Source organism: Mixophyes fleayi, chromosome 7 (genome assembly GCF_038048845.1).
Source record: "Mixophyes fleayi isolate aMixFle1 chromosome 7, aMixFle1.hap1, whole genome shotgun sequence".
Taxonomy (NCBI): domain Eukaryota; kingdom Metazoa; phylum Chordata; class Amphibia; order Anura; family Limnodynastidae; genus Mixophyes; species Mixophyes fleayi.
Genome location: NC_134408.1, coordinates 129,901,818 through 129,920,474, shown reverse-complemented (window position 1 = coordinate 129,920,474; position 18,657 = coordinate 129,901,818). Strand labels below are relative to the sequence as shown.

Genomic DNA, 18,657 nt, shown 5'->3' with positions numbered 1-18,657 from the left:
TGAGCATGGAGTAAGGACGGACATCATTATGGCACTGGAAGGTGGTGTGTCGCTTACAGTGCCACTGAGTCTACATTTCAGCTGGAGTCATGACTCGATTTCACTGCACACCGCTTTCTCCACCTCTTATGTTAGCACCATGATCCGCTCCCTGCACATAGAACCTTTTCATCAGGGTTCTGGAGCGCTTCGCGATGATGTTATTATACAGTGCTCTAACAATTCACCATCTGATGCTACCAGAAGAGAAGGAGGAAGTGTTGTGGAATGGAGGGTAGGCTGCCAGGCATGGAGAAGCAGACAAGCTACTGTGGAAGCATAATGTAGTCATAAGAGAGGAAATAAAAAGTACAATGTGGGAGCAAACATAAGGGAACAAACATAGGGGGACAAGCAGGGGTTCCAACATAAATTATTGTAGAAATAAGGGAGCAGATATAGGGAAATGGAGAAGCAGACAATGCAAAGCACGTTAGTGTACATGGAGAACAGACAAGTAAAATGTGTAAGACCTGGGAAAGAGACATAGAGCAGATGTGAGCAGACATGTAGATCAAACACGGGGAAGCATATAAGAGACTTGGGGCAGATTTAGCAATAAGCGAAAAGTCCTATTGCCGGTGAGAACAGCAGTCTTGTGCCCCCTTCCCTGCTGCTTCTTGCCGTAACAGGTGAGAAGTGGAGATAACATCAGTTGCTCCTCATCGGGAGTATGTTTTGCGTAATTGAATTGTGTAATTTGTATCTGTTTCAATACACAGATTGTGTATTGAAACAGATACAAAAAAACAGACATATACCACATGATCAATTAGTACAATAAATGTGTCACTAGTCACATAGGGTATCAATATGGTCTTAATCATTTCAATAAACATTTATATCATTTAGATCTGCAGAAAAAAGAAAAAAACTGAAAAGACAAACTTTAAAATAATATAATCAGAACAAAGGGCTTGGGGAGAGGGAGGGGGGAGGACGTGGCAGGTCTATGGTCCTGCAAGGGATATTGAGGATTTAAGATATATATATTACTGAGTTGACCTCTAAGAGGTATATTGTCACAGAGAATCTCGGGTCACCTGGAGAGGAACAAGAGCTGCTTGGAAAGGATTGGTACGTTCTTCACAGCCCTCATCCGGAGTTTTATGTGCCCCTAACCATTGGCCCTCTAGGCAACCACTTAGCTTCATCTAATGGTAGTGTCCATCCTGAATAACAAATTACAAGTGTTTCTCTTCACATGAATTCTTGATATAAAGGTTCTCTGCATCTTTCAGCGCTACACTCCAAGGATGTCTACCCTCTTCTGATCAGAGATACATTATACATTGATAAGTTTATATTACAAGGGGGCACATATTCTTTTTCGAGATTTTGTTGAGACAACTCTGGGTAGAGAAGACCAGCAGTATGTTTTTCATGCTATAGTTCATTTAACAAAGGGGGTATGCAAAAATGGCAAACATTAGTGATAAGTGCCTGCACTGCCATATTAAATCTATACTTTTGCATATTCTAGGTGACAAAACATGATTACATGAGCCGACAGAGGTGAGTGCATGCTGGACAAGCTATTCTGCATGGTGCTGCCTTTAGTAAATAACCCTTACTAATCCCTTGTATGATTTATTTTGCATATCGTGTTCATGTAGTTAGAACTTTCCATAAACACAGAAATCCATTCACACTACGCTCACAAATTATCTTGGACGAGTATAATTAATTTTTTTCAGAGTTCCAGCCTAGCACTGGTAGGACAGATCATTTCCTCAATTATAAAATATGTATATTTGTCATTAATGCCTAACCTTCGCCGACCTTGACATTCTAATTTCTCAAATCCTGTCATTGTAAAAGATTTCTTTTCAAAACACCACAATACAGTCTTTGTTCCATCCTACTTCCGGGTGACATGTATCAAACACAGAATGGTGTACTTAGTCATACTCAAATACAATATAAGCTTTTTATTGCAAGCAGGTTTTTTTTTTCTCTTGGTTTAATCTATGCTTCTATTTTTATTTTTTTTTGCCTTGTTTAACTTTGCTGATTAGTAATCTTTGTATAGAACTGGTCTGTGTTTCACTCTGTTTGTTTTTCCTAGTTTTAGTAAGTGAAGTAATGCAAGCACTAAACTTTATTTGAAGGAGATGGAAATATTAGATGTTAGCTCTGACATAGGTACACACATATACACATAGATGATAACGCTATAGTATGTACATAATTGGCTATAAAGTATTGTGCTCTACCACAAGTATTTAATAAATGCAAAGTACTGAAACCTGGGGTGCAAGAGAGGTGTGACTACATTGTGTAAACAAAAATACACTGGATCCTCTGCACTTACCAAAGATATTATTAACGCTAATCTAGCTACTACAAACTGTAGTCTGTATTAAAAACAGGGAATATTAGGTCCACATGCAGGTGCAGGCAAGACGCCGTCCTGTTACAAAACATAGCAATGATTCAGGTTGAATTCATATTTATATTTAGTTTAGGACTGGCCAGAAGGGCAAGACTTTGGCGCGAGTTGGTCAGCTTAACATATATTGTACTATGTAGAACTAACATTCCCTGTTTGTAATGCAAAGTACAGCTTGAAGCAACTAGAACAGCATTAATATGTAATAAGTAAGGCCAAAGTAAAATATACATTTTCTGATGTAAAAGTTTCCTTACTATCAAAAGAGTTAAAAAATACAATTCCCATCCTGGCAGGGATGAATTTACCCTATAGACCACCTAAGATTGTATTATTATTATTATTACTATTATCATTTATTTATATAGCGCCACTAATTCCGTAGCGCTGTACAGAGAATTCACTCACATCAGTCCCTGCCCCATTGGGGCTTACAGCCTAAATTCCCTAACACACAGACAGACACAGACACACACACACACACACACACACACACAGACTAGGGTCAATTTGTTAGCAGCCAATTAACCTACTAGTATGTTTTTGGAGTTTGGGAGGAAACCGGAGCACCCGGAGGAAACCCATGCAAACACGGGGAGAACATACAAACTCCTCACAGATAAAGTCATGGTCAGGAATTGAACTCTAGACCTCAAAAGTGCTAACCACTTAGCTACCGTGAAAGAGAAAGAGACTATTGCCCATACTTGCCCTCTAATATCAGTGGAGTCTGTCGCAAATTATATTTGTAATGAGTGAATAAAATCCAACATTGTATCCAACCGATGTGCAGGTCTTTTATTCCAGATGATGCTAAGAATTGTTAAAGGGACCAGTCACCCAGCTAGTTAATGTGCAGAAACAGTTCTTAAAGGCAATATGAATCAGATATGCATGGATGATGTAACAGAAGACTGGGTGAAAGTTGTTAATTGCTGTAAACAAGTGATAATGATGATATTGCATAGCATTGGGGAATGTGATAGAGGTTGGGTGTAATCCCACTCCCTAAATATTGTATACTATTGGAAAGTAATGATATGGTATTTAGGGAGTATGGTAAGCTTCTTGAAGAAATGTGTTTTCAGGGCATGTTTAAATCTTTGGGAAATAGGGAATAGTGTGATTGACAGACATAATGCATTACAGAGGATGGGGAAAAGCCTTGGGAATGAGAGTAGGAGATGGTAGTGTGGTGGTATGATAAATGGAGAATCTTGGCAGATTGAAGAGTGTGACTGGGCAATATATAGACACTACAGAGGAAATGTAAGAAAATAAAACATCACACAACGCTTTGTGGATAAGAATTATATTTTGGAGGATTAGAGAGCTGGTGACCTGACTGCTTGCAACATTAGTAAAACTATTAGTATGAAAATTAAAACATTCCAAGGGATGCTTTGAGTAAGAACTGAAGGTAATGAAAGAGGTTAGTCCAGGGTTGCAGTAATTGAGATGACAAATGATTAGTGCATGTATTAACATTTTAATAGTGTTGCTACAAATGAGGATGTTTAGTGAGAAGGTACAAGTGACATGATTTCCTATGGGCTTGTATATGGGCAGGGAAGGTCAGGACAGAGGTGAATATTAACTTAAAACAATGTGAGTTATTTACACAAGTGGACAGTTCAAGTATAGAAGTGTTAATGGGGAGTAGGACCTCAAGGAATTCAATACATTCCAAGTATAAACGGTTCAGATACTTCAGGTATGTTATTCATATCAGTTATACACAGTGTTTTACATATGTCAAAAAGTAGCTTTACACATTGCTCTTTAAAAACCGTCAACTGCAATTTTGTCATGAACATTCCTTATGTTCAAATAAATATTCTATTGAAGTTCACCCAGACCACTTCTTAGTGTTCTTACCGAAAATCTACAACAGGATGCAGCCTATACTTCAGACGTACACCACAATCAGGTCCAAACATATGTAAAATATAGGGTCTATTTAAGACCCATCACCTATTGTGCACGCTAATGATCATATCTTATCACAATGATAAGAAATCAATTAACGTGACAGTTTATTAAAATTGATTAGCCGGGACAGCGATTCTGATAGAAACCTGTCCCGGTGAATAGCCTATAGAAAAGTGATTGCAATGGTGATTACTTTATTCCCAGGATCTGACCTGGCCTTTACACTAGTCATCTACGGCAATAAGGCCATGCCTGCTCAGAGTACAATATACTATAGGATGGAGGGGGGATGTGATGCTCTCCTCATAGGGAAGAACGGCTGAGGCCATCTTCAGATAACGTTAGCTGTCGGGGTCAAGCCCCAAAAATCTCAGCTTTCCAGAGCGTGATAAATAATTCTAGCCCGTAGTCCCCTTTTGAGAATTGGAGCAGCTGCCCCGACTAATCAATTTTAATAAATTGCCACATTAGTTCATATTTTTGATATCTCCTGTGTTAGACTAATGTTCAATAGCAAGATCACTTCATTTTACCTAAACCATTGCAGAAACAGATGCCCTGCATGGTTTTACTCTACTCTTTACACTGACATATTTAGGAAGATTGTACCTCAGTTCTAATTTGGGGTGTAAGATGCAATTCTCCTAATTATTAAACGTTCCTAGTAAGTCTACAAATAAATAATAGAATAATATATTGTTTAAGTACTGGCTAACTTAGTTACACATTTAGACGTAGCTGGCTTAGACGAAAACTTCCTTGAAATGGGCAATAATCAATGGGTGTTCCGACCTCTTCTACCACCCGACACATGTTATCTGCCCCCACCTGTCCCTCAGATGCTTTACTCACTGACCACACACTGCTGTAGTGCAGTGACTGAAAAATTAAGTGGTGTTGGTTCATGAGAGAACCTGCCCCTATGTCTCCTGCCCCATCTCATCTCATGTTGTCAGCTGGTGTGCTACAGCATTTGCTTAGGAGGCTCATGTCCATCTAGGAACCTTCTGCAATGAACTATTAAAGAGCGACTAGTTTACAGAGCATTGGGGGTGGTGGCGAGACTCAAGTTAGGGGTCAGGAAGAACCTCATCTCTTCTGCTCCTGGGATGGTGCTACCTGAGTCAAGGTTCTCATAGAACCTCATAGGAGGAATGGTCAAGTCTACAATTCTGCTTGGGCGCGGGCGGGGTAATTAGACACGGCTACTGGTGGTGATGGTCCTAAAAGATATTTACATGAGTTAGAAAATTAGGAATTAACAGAAAAAGAGTACAGTTTCCAAAGCATGAACTGTATATATGTTAAACTTGGAATTCAGGCAAACAATTTTGGGAGCTAGTGAGAGTATTCAAAGTGAGAGTGGAGTAGACATTTGAGTACATAAGTGGGAATGTTGGAAGAACGGTATGAATGAACTGTTATTTTTGTAGTGACTTGTTTGAGACCCAGTTTCAACTCTAGGGGTCTATTTATGGAACTGTGATAATCCAAAAATCTGGAGCAAACAGCTGCCATAGAAATAATAGTTTTCTCCAGAGATGGGCTGTACAATGATGAATAGGCCCTTTAGTGTCATCTTATTATCTGTGTCTTACTAAACACAAATAAGTCTGCACACCATACAGCGCAGGTGGCCTACCCGAAAAATACTGTGTATATTACTGTATACAATAAAAAAAAACTACATTTAATGAGCTGAATTAATCAATGAAACTACAAATATATTGTTGTAAAATAATGTAAATGTCAATATTTGCACATATTTCAAATACTGTCATATGAATCATAATTAAACTACTTTACCATAATTCATTACCTTAATTTTATACTTAAGAACAGCTGAATTTAGCCTGTTATGTGCAGATGCAAGAATTAAAAGATTTTCAAATAATGTCTGCCCTTTAGTCAGGGGTATTTTAATTCCTGCCAAATATAGTTAATCTCTAGTTTAATACACATCAACAGAGATCATGAATTATCAACAGTCTAATTAACCATTTCATTCCCAGTACTTCAGAAAGAGTAATTCAATAAAAAAAAGGAGGTATTAGCTGCAAGTATAACAAACATGAATGTTAATAAAAAAAATGAAGGATATGCAAATCTCAAACTAAAAAAGTGCTTAAGTTAGGAGAGCTATAAAGGTAAAATACGTACACTACACAGAAAAATATTTACCACTGTCCCGATGACAAAACTGGATTTACTACAGATGAAGTTTTTCTGCAAATATTAAAATGAAAAATAGATAAGTCATTGGCTTCACATGGTCTGCACCCATGGGTCTTAAGGGTATTAAAAGAACTTAGACTAATCCGGATACTTACAAACTATTATGTGTTTATTATTATCTAAGTCCTTAAATAAAACAAAAAGAGGATCAATACAAATGCTTTAGACACACACGCACACACACAGGCACGCAGTCTAGTGTTAATTTTGTCAGCAGCCAATGAACCAACCAATCAGTGTTTGGAGTGTGGCAGGAAACTGGAGTACCTGGAGGAAACCCACGCAAACACGGGGAGAACATACAAATTCCGCACAGATAAGGCCTGTCTGCATGACTCCAGTGCTGTGCGGCAAAAATGCTAACCATTATTGTCTAGAATGTGACTTGAAGGTTATAAAATGTTTTGTATATTATAGCTGTAGAGTAAACCAATGGTTCTACTTGGTTGTATAGAAAAATGTATTAATAGTAGGAGGAAGGAAGTTATATTGACACTTTATAAGTTATTATTGATAAATGTAGGCCCTTTTTCCAAAAATACATTGATAAAATATAATCAATTCGGAAAACAGCTGCTAAATGGTTAATGTGTTACACAAGGTGATATGATAGATATAATAGCTCCACTCACATACCTGCCACGTCGGACCTATCTCATATTTCAAAAGATTGATAACTACCATAACCTTACACAAGGTAAAGAACAATTAACTATAGAATATTTCATTACAATAACACCTGATTTTACTTGTCAAATATTTAAAACTATTACGTATCAAGGATGTATTTCATGTGTAAATAATATCACACTCACTTTTAGGCATAACTGTTATAAGATGATATCAATCACCAAAGAAAACAGTTGTACTCCCACCAATCACTAACCCCTCCCGTGGGCAAAATATATTCAAAATGCCAAAATGTTTATTATGGGTGATGAAAAGGGACCATAAGTCTGTTAGCAGCCTCACTAGTTTCACGCCCGGAAAAAGGGGTGGCTTTTTGTCAGAGACTCACTCTATTAACCCCACAAAGACCATAGTGTATATACAGGTTACTGAAAGAAACAATAGCTGGTTTCTGTCAACTCTGTTACAAACATTAGATAGCAGATATTGTAAAACTATATATATATATATATATATATATATATATATATATATATACCTATCTATCTATCTATCTATCTGTATATATATCTATATGTATATATATCTATATATCTATAGATAGATAGATAGATATATATATATATATATATATTTTTTTTTTATATATATATATATATATAGTCAATAATGGGTTCAATCCCCGACCATGGCCTTATCTGTGTAGGATTTGTATGTTCTCCCCGTGTTTGTGTGGGTTTCCTCCGGGTGCTCCGGTTTCCTCCCACACTCAAAAAACATACTAGTAGGTTACTTAGCTGCTATCTAAATTGACCCTAGTCTCTCTCTGTCTGTGTGTGTGTGTATGTTAGGGAATTTAGACTGTAAGCTCCAATGGGGCAGGGACTGATGTGAATGAGTTCTCTGTACAGCGCTGCGGAATCAGTGGCGCTATATAAATAAATGGTGATGATGATGATAAACATATTTCTATACTTATGGTTTATAAGCAGGCTGTACAACTGGAGATGCTGCGAAGAACGAGATTAGTTGTCTAAGGAAAGTGTAGAATGTGCTAACTGACTAGATCATCACAGCACTTGGGGGACAAGCATATGGGTGGTGGGCAATATATCATATTTGACAACTTTTAAGATGTCCCCCCAGGGAGATCTCGAAGGGGCAATGTCCAGCAGGACTCCCTGAATTTCAGGAATCTCCCGGACGTTCCGGGAAACTAGGCAAGAACAGGATAAATGCTGAGTTTTACCTGTATAGATAAAGAGATCTCCCCGTAGATGTATGAGCATAGACTGTTAAGATATTTTTTATTGGTCAAACAGGGTTACAGTAAGGGCTTATAACTAAACTAAAAAGTATCTAGGTGGTTAGTGACTATAGATCAATGATATACTTTTCATAAAGTAGAATAAACTTTAGAAGTAACAACTAAATCACAATATAACACATAAAGTTATATCTAAAAAAATCACAATATGAAGCAGCGGGACATTTGCATAACCACCAGGTTGAATAGACCCACGTATGGAAGGAAGACTTGGGAGGACATAACCCCCATACAGATATATGTTTCGTGATGCCTGAGGAACATGTTACATTTAACCAAGGAATAAAACGAAAAGCAGACAACATACACTGTTGTCACCATGTTTAATCAGCTCTGCAAATCTGTTTGCTTAATGCATAGAATAATAAGGACACAATGCAGCGCACATTAAAAGCCAGAGTTGCTCCATTCAGTCAATGTAAACAAGCTACAGGATTTGCTTTGTTTTCTATTATATTACAGTTTGTATTAAAGGACAAAGTTCCTGTAATGAATATGCCAGTAATGAATTTATTTATTTTAAGTATAACACAATACATGCTACTTGTATTACTTGAAGGGACTCTTTCAGAAAACAAAGAACAGGTGGGTTTAATTCTAAACATATCACGGATAACACAAAGGTGATGTAAGCTGTAGCAACTAACCAGATATCAACTATGATTGGGGAAAAATAAAGACTAGAATATGTATTAATTCATTGGTCTGAGTTACAGCACACAAGTGCTGGTGTATTATTAAATAAGAAGAAAAATAATAAGGAAAATCATACTGTGCATATCATTTGTCATCCATGCCAGGTCCCATGCCATAATACATTGGTCTCCAAAAACATACTGGTAGGTTAATTGGTTGCTAACAAAAATTAACCTTATTCTGTGCGCCTGTGTTAGGGAATTTAGACTGTAAGCTCCAGTGGGGCAGGGACTGATGTCAGTGACAAATATTATCTGTAAAGCGCTGCGTAATTGGGGGCACTATATAAATAAAAGGTGGTGGTGATTGGTGTCATGGTTTTATTTCCTTTGAACAATTGTTTGTCTTCTAAAATAGTTCACAACTGCTAATATGTATCGTTGAGTTTGTTTGTTAAATAGAAACAAAAAAAACTAATATTTAAGGCCATTGTGCCTTAAATGGTGAGTTGGCGTCTGTAAAAAATGAAATATATTGAAATAGGCAAAATCACCATTAAAAAGTAATAAAAACAGATATATATATATATATATATATATATATATATATATATATATATATATATATATATATATATATATTATACATATATAAATATATATAAATATATATATATATATATATACATATATGTATACATATATAAATGTTTACGTATAGATATATATATATATATATATATATATATATAAATATATATATATATATAAATATATATATATATATATATATATATATATATATATATATATATATATATATATATATATATGTTCCACTATATATATATATATATATATATATATATATATATATATATATTACAATTTACCCAGATACATTATTTTGTCCAGTCCTGGAAATATACAGTAGTTTTATTGTGTTTTTATTGCAATCAGCATTCACAGTAGCTCATATAATCTGATAATTATACTCATATAACAATGATAAGGATGTGTATCCTCCTGTCTCTAGTTAACATTGTATATTACAGTCCAGGTTGTTGATAGCTTACATTCTATAATAAAAAGTTTAACACATTAAACAGATGTTATTCGTAGCAAATTTCTTGTGTGTATTTTTCTTTATTATAAATTTATGGTCATTTTTAACCTCACCCCAATTTCACACATTACTTCAAAATTAATTCTGGGGGGGGGTCACTCTATAATTTTAGTATGAAAAGTATGGAAGCAACAAATACATATATTTACTGTAACACAATTAAGTTTTTATATAGGAGGATTCTAAGTCACATTATGCCTTAAATAAACCACTTTAAAAGATGAATGGACAACAGCTCTGAGATGCTGCCAGTGTGACTTATAAGTACAATACTACTAGTCATAGATATAAATGCATATTTCATACACTTAGATACATAGGTAACATTATGCATCACACTCACAGTAAAAATAAGAAGAATGATAGATCTGGCTGCAAATCCCGTCTCACAGTCACTGACAGGACATGTCACACATAAAAGTAAACACTGGAATGCCCTACCCTTTTCTGTAGCACCAGTGGGGTGATTGCAGGCAGTGTCACTCTCCTTGCATACAAACTCATATTTCTGCTTCACGCAGTAGTTTACACTTGGAATAATAGTCCAGGATATGCAGTCACGTCAGATACTGCAGAGTTGTACTAATACTGCACAGACGAAGAAACTGTGATCCTAACTATACTCAAAGCCAATTAAAACTAACTGTGGGAGAGCACCAACCAGCAGCCAATCCCAGGCATGTTTTCAAGGCTCCTCTTGTCCTTGGAAGCACACTCTGATACTTGTGTTTAGAATACTTAAGACAGGCAGACAACATTCACTGGAAATATTTAATTTCAAAGCCCCTATTGTCAGATTAAGACAACATTATGTTTTGCTTAGACTGCCAAAGTCTCGAGAGTGTTTAACTCCTGTATGTGCAGCATACATTTTAGTGATACCCTGGGCTAATTCTTAATTAAAGCTTGATATGAAGAGTAAAATCTTAAATCTGTCTTATTAAAATAAGGGCTCGTAAGCACTGGGAAAATGTCTATAACCGCATGGAAACTAATGTGTTCTATCAATGATGATGATAATCAATGCACTTTCATGTGTGATGCTTTGAATAAGGCAATAGATAGTACTGATAGCACGCATTAACGTATTAAAAGAACGGGGTTCTGCCAATTTTTACTACACAGTGGTGGTAATGGTACCAATGGTCAGGAGGAATTCAATTCAGTGCAACGTCCCGTAGGAGCCTCATACGTTGGTTCTCTGCGGCGCTGTTTGGGTTTTTCGCAGATGTACATCGGCAAGGCACCTACAAGACCTTGTGTGAATTGCCCCCATTGACTCTTATTTGTCTTATTAATTAGCTTTTCATATGTTTTTATATATTTCCAAGCATTTAGTTTTGGTATAGAGTGGGGCTGCATGGTGGCTAAGTGGTTAGCACTTCTGTCTCAATTCCCAACCATGGACTTATCTGTGAGGAGTTTGTATGTTCTCCCTGTGTTTGCGTGGGTTTCCTCAGGGTGCTCAAGGTTTCCTCCCACAGTCCAAAAACATACTGGTAGTTTAATTGGCTGCTATCAAAATTGACCCTAGTCTCTGTGTGTGTGTGTGTGTGTGTGTGTGTGTGTGTGTGTGTTAGGGAATTTAGACTTTAAGCTCCAATGGGGCAGAGACTTATGTTAATGAGTTCTCTGTACATCGCTGCGGACTCAGTGGCGCTATATAAATCAATGGTGATGATGATGATAGAGTGCTACAGTCCTTCAGCTGGTGTGTGTGTGTGTGTGCCTGTGTGCCAACAAGGCATCAACTTTGTGTTGTGCTGAGGATGCATCCGTTGCACTATGAAAGCTCAGACCATTGAACCCTTTGTTGAATGCTCACTCTGGGCTGATTCATTAAGGGACGTAAACGCTGATTTTGTGCATACAGTCCACACAATTAATCTGGACCATTCGTCACAGTGCGCAGCAACGTTTAATTCATCCTCAAGTGCAAAGGACACTTAAGACGGACTACAAATTCAGGGAAGGAACGGGGTGAGGAAGGGCTGTATGCCCACAGTGAATGTACAGTAAGGGCGTGCCAAGCTCAAGCATCCAATTCAAGCTCTGGTCATCTCTCAGGTACCTGCTTTTTAGATGTACCTCTAACTCCATCTAGGGTCTAGTCTAAGTGCCAACATCTTCATAAATGTTTTTCAAGTAAAAACAACCACTTTTTGTATTTTCTAATGTTTTATCATTAATGCCTATATTATTAACAGCTGACATTAATTGAATAGCTTTCTTTTTCCTGTGCGTTCTTTTGTCAGATTCTATTCCACATATATTTTGCACGTATCCTACAGTGTCTTGTGTAGGAGAGCAGAGAGTGTCTACACCCGTATTCATCACAATAGGTGTCTCAGATCAGCTCCTTGTTGAATTCGGATGTGCTTACACCCCATTAACGTGTCGTTTTTAAAAAATGCGCAATATGTTCAATATGCTTCCTTTAATGAATCAGGCCCTCTGTATGCACATGCAGGACATGATTCATTAAGGAGGTTAAACAAAAAAGATGAGCAACTTTGCACCTTGGCCAAAACCATGTTGCATTGGAGGGGGAGGGAAATTTAAAATGTGATGGCAGATTTATAGTTGGGATAGGGCATGTTCTAGATCAACTTTAAATTTCAGTGTACACATTAAGCTAACAAGTATTTGTGTGCTACATGAAAGAACAGCCAGTATTTAACTTATGTGCAAAATAATAAACTAATTTGCACCCCTTGCATTGTACCATGGTTTTGTCCAGGAGAAAATTTACTAATTTTTTTGCCTTACTTTCCTTAAGGAATCAGGCCTGCAATGTGCTCCCATTTAAGTAAGTATTCGTCAAAAGGTTCAATGGATCCTAATTTTCTAAGCATTCTCCACACATTGAAAGCGTTGTCGGTACCCATTGTACACGGTAAGTGTGCTCACTACATTCATCACTGCATATAAGCATACTTGCCAACTCTCCCGGAATGTCCGGGTGACTCCCGAAATTCGGTTCAGTTTCCCGGGCTCCCGGGCTCGTTGGCATTTCTCCCGCATCCTGGATTTCACAGAGAATCGCGTCAAATGATGCGATTCTCGGTGATTGACGCCATGCTGGAAAACGTAATTTACGTCGTGGGGGCGGGGCCAAAATGACGCAATTGGCCTCGTCCCGCCCCCCGCGACGTAAATTACGTTTTCCAGTCACGCCCCCTCTCCCGGAAACTTGTTTCCGAGAGTTGGCAAGTATGCATATAAGGTGAAACCAGCATGAACTAACGGGTCTATTCGTCTATATCGTCAATTTGTCGAATCCGCAGGATAAAACATTTACCCCTGGAGTTGTAACTTATCCATCCAAGTAATCCAAGTATAATGGAAGATAACTGAATCTCTATTAATGTGGCAAGAAAACAATTAACAATGTTGTGACCCTCCATTCAATTCAATTCGCCAATTCATTTAAATAGGGTTTAGTGCTCACAGTGGAAACACCATTGAAAGTAATAAATCTTTGAAATGAATGGCAGAACATTGCTGGTAAATCCCTTTAAAAAGAAAAAATTGATTGAAATCACAAATTTCACTTGATTTTGAAAGAAAATCTGTTTTTGGCCAGTTTCACACTGTCTAATAGGTGAGTTCAGTGCTGCGCTGCACTCATTAATTGTCTAAAGCAACAATAGTCATGTTCCACAAGGCAAACGCTAGCTGCTGTAATACAGAAAATTAGCCCCTATATGTATGTATTTCTCTATATAAACCACATGTGATTCCTTAGCACCAATCCCTTTGCCTGCATATATTTAATTACATTGCCAATTGGAGGCACTATGATCAATCTTGAATGTAAGCAATTCTTATGTATAAAGGTGTCATTGATATACGTTTTACAGTTGCTGCATTGGGGACTCTCCAATCTACTTGGGATGATCTCTGACCTTTAAAGGGCAGTCTAGGAGCCACACTAAGGCTAGGTACACACTGGAGAATTTTTCTGACCAACGTGTTATCTACACCGATTTTACCTTTGCCCGAAGGTCCGATCGCTCGGACGATTAATGCGTACACGCTAGTCACGATTTAGACTATTAACGAAAGTCCGACCGTCCGGGCAGCGACTTTTCACCGCCATATTGTGGTGAGCATAGATTAGAATTTTGTACACACTGAAACAACTTATGAGGTCCACGTAACGATATCCCCAAGAAATTTAAATAAAGGGCCGAGCATTTTCAATAGTAACCACCCCAAACCTCATAAAAAAAGCGAAGGTAACACGTTTTTTTTCATACATTCGTATACAGGCAGCAGAAATTAACATACACACGCCCGCAAAGGAGTCGCAGCTCGAGGAACTATCGGCAGTTGCTCATGGATCGATCGGAAACTTATACACACTACATGATCGTTAGGTGGATTAGTTGGAAAATATTAAACAGTATGAGCAACCAAATGAGCCGACAATCGACACTTTGGAATGAATTTCGACCATAGTGTCACTATACACACTAACCCGACTTCCAACCGAACGGTCGTATATATATCGGCTGATTTGCCCGATTATTGGACGAAAATGCACCAGTGTGTACCCAGCTTAAGGCTTAACCAGTCTCATAGACAGCCAGTAGATAAATTGTCACTTCAGAAATTGTCTGTCTTCCCACCTATGCTGTTTTGTTGATACCCACAATGACATTATCAGCAAGTACCTTTTACTGTATGTTGCAAATGAGGATGGGCATTGAAGTATGTTCTTATCAGAAGTACAGGGAGGTGAGCCACATTTGCCAAATGTAGGTATCATTAATGTATTTTATTGTCAATACCTTTGAAGGCTGTAGTCACTTCACTGCTGTTGTTGTGACTTTGTATCCTCAATTTCCCATGAGAAATGTACATGAGAATTTCCAATTGAAAAGAGCAAACAAGAATAGTGTCAACACATTTACTTAGTAACAGTAGATTAGCTGGAAAAGATGTAACGTGTTCCTGTTGTTTTCCTCATGAAGCATTCATGTTGAGCGCTAAATGGATCTTTAAACACAAAATACACTTTGCTTATAGATCACAGTGAATGTGGCATCCCCCTTAAAAATGGTTGACATTTTTGGCTTAAATGTATGTTATAGACAGAGGGAACATCTAAAACAAATGTATAGCGCTAGTTACCTGAGGTCCCATATTCCCTTTAAGCCGAGAGATCCCTGGAAGACAGTTGTGACACCCCTGTCTTACTATCATTTGTCTGATTAAAATAGACATTGCTGTTGTCAATGCTTCTCCTCCAGGGGCAAACGCAGGATTTGTAGAGGGGGGTTTCCACACTACGCCACCAGTGGGCGTGACCAGCATGCATGGGGGCGTGGCTATAATAATAGACAGTGCTTGGCTGCTCTCCAACTCTTTCTATCCCCATAATATACATGGGCAATGCTGCGTGCACTACTGTTAGGTGCACGAAGCTCTCCATTTTCAAGCAGAGCCGTGTGAAGCGGGGACAGGTTCCAGCCACCTCAATTATACAGTGCCCCATGCTATGAGGGGGTTTCCAGGCACTAGGAACCCCCCCCCCCCCCCCCCCCCCCCTTGGTTTGCCTATGCTCCTCATCCATGTGATTAATGAGTTTAAATCACAAACTTTGGCTGAAACTTAAATAATATATCCAGTCAGCAATTCTCAGCTCAAATTGTGCAGATGGTCTATCTACATTAGTGAAAAACGACGCACCCATCTGTAATTTGACCAGAGAGGATTTTGTGCCATTCTCTGCTGAAGCCCAGTGATTGACACGGTAAGTGGTGTAGGGGAGGGTGAGGAAGAATATCCTGCCATCCTGCCAATCACATCGCTGCTATGACTGTGATTGTAGGAGAAACGCAGACGACCCTAAACTTCTTCCTACAATCAGTTATGACAATCCACGGTTCTGATAAGCCAGTGTAATAAGTTGATACTATCTACAAGTATAATCATAATAAAATAGATTATTGACCAAAATAAAATGTATTTATCCATAATTGTCAAGCAAGCCAAATGACTGCCATTTGGTTTGTTTAAAATTTGGAAGTAACTGGTGCCCCTGAAACGTAGAGGACTATTAAATAAAGAGCTATAACGCTGACAAGGCTCACAAGAGGATTTGGAGATTAATCATCAATGTTCTCTGCTGATGTTAAAACCAAACATATTTAAAAGACAAACATAATATAGCAAACATCTCTTCATTTGTCAGTCAACGTCGAAATATCCTCACTTGTTTAATATATTGATTTACAGTGAACATATCTAGGGTATAAGATCTAATTTCTTAACTCCGAGCCAGCATTTCTAAAGCACTTTTAAGTGACAACTGTTCAAAAACTACAAATGCTACAAAATAAATGCATGTTTAGCAAATCGCTAATCTGTTTTTATCCTTGAAATGCTTAAAGTAAACTTGGCAGGAAATCTCATGTCTTGTGCCAGTTAACATTGCACATTAGCCACAGTAATTTATTTTCCATTTTCCAGGAACTGAAAAAGTTTAAAAATAAAGTAGTTGTCTTTTTGAAATTAAAGAAGTATCAACAATTAACATTACACATATATGTTTTGCAGGTTGTCATATGTAATTGTGTTTATTATCATTTTTATGTTGAGCATGTTTTTTAAATACGTTTTTACTGGGTGCTTTTATTTAGGTCAAATTCAAACGCTAGATAAATTAACAGAACAAATGTTCCAATGATTACTTTTATTAAAAGATTGTCTCAAACAGTTCTATGGATTTCAATTGTAAAATGAAAATTGCAATTTATAAATTGAAAAAGCACTAAAAGTTATGTATTTTCTTACTTTCTGGAGTATTTGATACTTTTTTTTTTTTTTTTTGAGCGGCAACATCAGGTACAGACAACCAGATGCACATAGGCAAGTACCAGAAGAAGCATAACAGTGACACACTCTACTCACAACCAAAAGGCACAGAGAAAGGCTCATTTGTGAACCACAAAAATGTGGGCAAGCACAGTTTACCTATTCACCTACTTGGACCAACGCATTTCACATTGCATGTCTATTTTCCATACTAGGAAACTGCCCCTTAGAAAATCAACCTGCACCTAGCTTTGCAGATTTGAAGATACCCTGGTAAATGTCCAAAAACTTTCACCAGTCCCTTAATTTTTCTATTTTCTACTATTTAACCTAATTTATTCTTTAAATTAACCGTGAGAGTGAGGGGACATCAGAAGTATACAAAAGAAAAAAGAAAAGTGCTGGGAATATATATATCTATTTACACACAGATAGGGAACATTATTGCATCATATCAGCTCCACCCACTCAATGCAGTGTGCATGACAATGCGATGCGCCTGAGTGGATATAGTGCCGTTTGTCACAAATCTATATGTTCCATCTGTAGGTATAGCCATATCATGGAAAAAAAACCTTTTCCTTTGTTTCACAGTTGCAATATTTTTTCAGGTATAACTTACTCTGCAACAATAGAGAAAACTACTGCAGCTTAAACCTGATGAGCTTCTGTTTATCTTTCTTACCAACTCAGAAACTATGCAAATATATGAGAACATATTGTGCAAACACAAAATTGTTTAATGTACAAGGAAAAACTACTGAGGCATGTAAATAGTTTGTAAAGGCTATAATTTTGTGAGGAAATCTATCTTGAATAAAGAGATGACTCGAGAGTTTCAGAGGTATCCCTTTGTTGTTTAATTAAAAGTTAAGAATTAAGGTGATCTACAATTGCAAGAAAAAATCATAAGACTAAATTGTTAGTCATTCTGTGAGAAGACATTAGTGCACAATGGCTTCTTCATTAAGAGAACTTCGCACTGTGATTTTCCAAAATGCCAAAACTGTCTGTAATCAACGTACATAACCTACTGTGAATGTTCTGGAAATGAATGTAGTAAACATTAAAAGACCAATAAAGCTAAAACACTATATTACAAGTTGCATTATATAGACGAGTCTCTGAAAGCGTATATGTATAATATATATATATATATATATATATATATATATATATATATATATATATTATATAAGTATATAAATATATGTATGTAAATATATATATATATATATATATATATATATATATATATATTTATTTATTTATATATATATATATATATATATATATATATATATATATATATTTTTATATATATATATATATATATATATATATATGTGTATATATATTTATATATATATTAGCGCTGGGAGAGTTATTAAAGGAAGAGATATATCTCACAGGCTTCTGTCTTAAAACCCCAGGGAGATTGTTGAATTTGAAAAAACCTTCTCAAAGTTTATATTCAGTTTTCGGACAAGCTGGTCTAATGGTCCCTAGGGTATG

General features: G+C 36.9%; 1 protein-coding gene across 4 annotated transcripts in view; it reads right to left on the bottom strand.

Moving 5' to 3' along the window:
- GRB14 (growth factor receptor bound protein 14) overlaps nt 1–10,904 on the bottom strand; it is a 42,979-nt gene extending 32,075 nt beyond the window's left edge. For 3 of the 4 annotated variants that reach the window (XM_075180740.1, XM_075180742.1, XM_075180744.1), the window contains exons 1-2: nt 10,758–10,843; nt 1,083–1,211 (exon numbers count right to left, since the gene is read on the bottom strand). In XM_075180740.1, coding sequence (XP_075036841.1) covers nt 1,083–1,193 — 111 coding nt within the window. In that variant the 5' untranslated portion in view covers nt 1,194–1,211; nt 10,758–10,843. Of the gene's footprint in view, nt 1–1,082; nt 1,212–10,757 lie in introns of all 4 variants that reach the window. The other variant, XM_075180741.1, reaches the window with a different exon arrangement.
- Nucleotides 10,905–18,657: the final 7,753 nt, after the last annotated feature.